General features: G+C 31.2%; 1 protein-coding gene across 2 annotated transcripts; it reads right to left on the bottom strand.

The window, feature by feature from the left end:
- Positions 1-172: 172 nt before the first annotated feature.
- On the bottom strand, positions 173-2,384 carry LOC109863445. Of its 2 annotated transcripts, XM_020443716.1 has the most exons (5): positions 1,735-2,384; positions 1,467-1,509; positions 1,057-1,234; positions 566-966; positions 173-417 (listed from the first exon to the last, which is right to left on the bottom strand). In XM_020443716.1, exons 1-5 carry the CDS (start codon positions 2,318-2,320, stop codon positions 258-260), a joined length of 1,368 nt encoding a protein of 455 aa, XP_020299305.1. In that variant the 5' UTR covers positions 2,321-2,384; the 3' UTR covers positions 173-257. The 2 variants fall into 2 exon arrangements, with proteins under 2 accessions (XP_020299305.1, XP_020299304.1); XM_020443715.1 differs by having other exon boundaries at positions 1,467-2,384.
- Between the last annotated feature and the right edge of the window lie 6 nt (positions 2,385-2,390).

Genomic DNA, 2,390 nt, shown 5'->3' with positions numbered 1-2,390 from the left:
TTGGTGCCCCGCAACCTAAACAGGTCATTGAGCAACGATAGTGATGGTTCATCACGTTGCTCAATGGCCCACTTTCTTACTCTTTTCTTTTCAAAGAAACTTATTACCAAACTTTATCTCAAAGTTGCCACACAACAAAATAAAACTGATTTATTTGTGCAACACAGGAAAGTAAAATATCAAAACTTAATCGAGATTTTTATTTATCTATTTTTTTCCACAAGTGTTCTCACTGAACAATCCGATGATTCCGAAAGTTATGCGAGATCATTATACGCAGAGTNTATTTCATATATAGTCTCGTCTATTATTTCTCTGATTAATTTCATATCTCCTATTACTGCTTTATCAACCAATAGAGACAGATTTAATTTGCCATCGTAAGTAACTACACTTAAGGACAATCCGGTTGTATTTCTAAAAATATAAATTTTAATATTTGTATATATACATGTACATATATCTTATATATTATATATAAGAATGGTTTNTTAATATCTCTGGAATATTTCTAATTTTTTTTTATACGTAAGTTAAGATAAAAGATAATAATGATATACTATACTTGTTTGGTAACCAGAACGTCATGTTGCTTAGAAGATGATTTAGAATAGAAACTTTTTTTTGTATTCCTTTTATATTGCTAAATCCCATTGTGCTGTCAGTTGCAATAAGAGGTCTTATAATTTCCACCGGCAAAATTCCAATTAAATGTTTAACCAGGAAAAAATTTAACGGTGCTTCTAAGCTATTTCTAATTTTGTTATTTATTATTGTAGTTCTCTGAAGACGTTCAAAGAACCGAAAGTTTTTATGTGACGTTAAAACATCTTCTCTGTTCGCGTTGACAAGACAACATTTAAGTATATTAAACGAAATATCATTGGTCAGTACTAAGTCGTTATTAGGCGTAGAGATTCTTCTTGGTATGATGACCGATATTGCGTTGGGTATTAATTCCTTCATCTGCAAAAAATATACACTTTGTTTCATATTTGTACATATAAAGAATTCATTTTGGCGTCATTTCGCACCATTAGTATTAATTATACTTACGCGTAAATAATATTTAATTATTCCGGCAGCAAAAGCTGTTAATATTATGTCATTAACTTTTGCTCCTGTACACTGTCTTATTTTCTTAATTTTCGTCAGAAGCTGCGGTTTATCAGTATCGTTTTCCAAACGAGAAAATGTAAGTTTCTCACCTGTTAAAGGCCGACCATGCAGAGTGCTACAAGATTAATTCATTATGTTATAAAACTTAAAATATTTTATTTAAATATCACGACAGACAATTTGATGAGTATCAATTTTATGAAGATAGTATTTACATATGTAAAAATTGGATTTTAAACATTACATATTTTGCATATTGAAAATTTATATAATTATTATTTAAAAATATATTATTTTATTTAAGTGTTTTAGGATATTTAAATATTGACGTATTTCGATATACTGACCTTTTGCCATCCATACTACGAACAATTTGAGAGACAAAGATTTCTAGAGAAAACAATATAAGTATTACTTTTCTCATGATTCCTTTAATTGTGTTATATACTTCTTTTAAGTGTAAAATAATTTTTCTTTTTGGAAAAATTGCTTTCTCCTTAAGATAGTTTTCTTTAGCTGTCAAGACGCCGTCTTTGGGTTCTTCTATTATTGTCGACAGTTCAATTGAGATATTCTCGTCGACAATCACATTAAGCAAATTGAATAAGGCTTTACCGTCACCAAGAGAATGATGAGTGCGGAATACTACAGGAATTTCGTCTACATCGGTATTAAAGCGGTCTTGAGAAGACAAGCTCGGATCCTCTTTAATGTAAGATCTGGATTTTGGACAACGTCTGCCGATGAGAATTTCCCACATCGGTTTGTGATCATTATACAACGGTCTATTGCATATAAATCCTAGATTTTCTTGAAATGTTGTACTGTGAACATTCTCGCAAGATCCATCGCAATTACTGATTTCACACTCCAACCATCTAATCGCGGTTTCTGGATTAAATTCTTTTGATTTCTCCCAATAAAAGTAACCAAACTTTTGATACCTATAGTAAAACAGTTTTTCGATACTCTTGGGGGCAGTCTTAAATACGTAATTAAAGAATTTTCTCGTATCGTTCAGGAAGGTCGTATTTGTACTTCTTGCGGTTTTTTTCACTATTAGTACGACAGTATTCAAGGATAAAGATGCATCTTCGACGGACCAAATAGCATCCGAGCCTTCCAACAGACCGGCAAATTTGTCTTTAAGTTGAATTCTTAGCACAGTTTCCACCCAACAACGGTAGATATATAAAAACATCAAAATGGTGATAAGAAACGGAGCAAGCAATAGAAAACAAACAATTCCTAAGAATTTTCGAATTACTATT

Source organism: Pseudomyrmex gracilis, unplaced genomic scaffold (assembly GCF_002006095.1).
Source record: "Pseudomyrmex gracilis isolate BER0280 unplaced genomic scaffold, ASM200609v1 scaffold_5019, whole genome shotgun sequence".
Taxonomy (NCBI): Eukaryota; Metazoa; Arthropoda; class Insecta; order Hymenoptera; family Formicidae; genus Pseudomyrmex; species Pseudomyrmex gracilis.
This window is presented reverse-complemented; position numbering and strand designations above follow the sequence as displayed.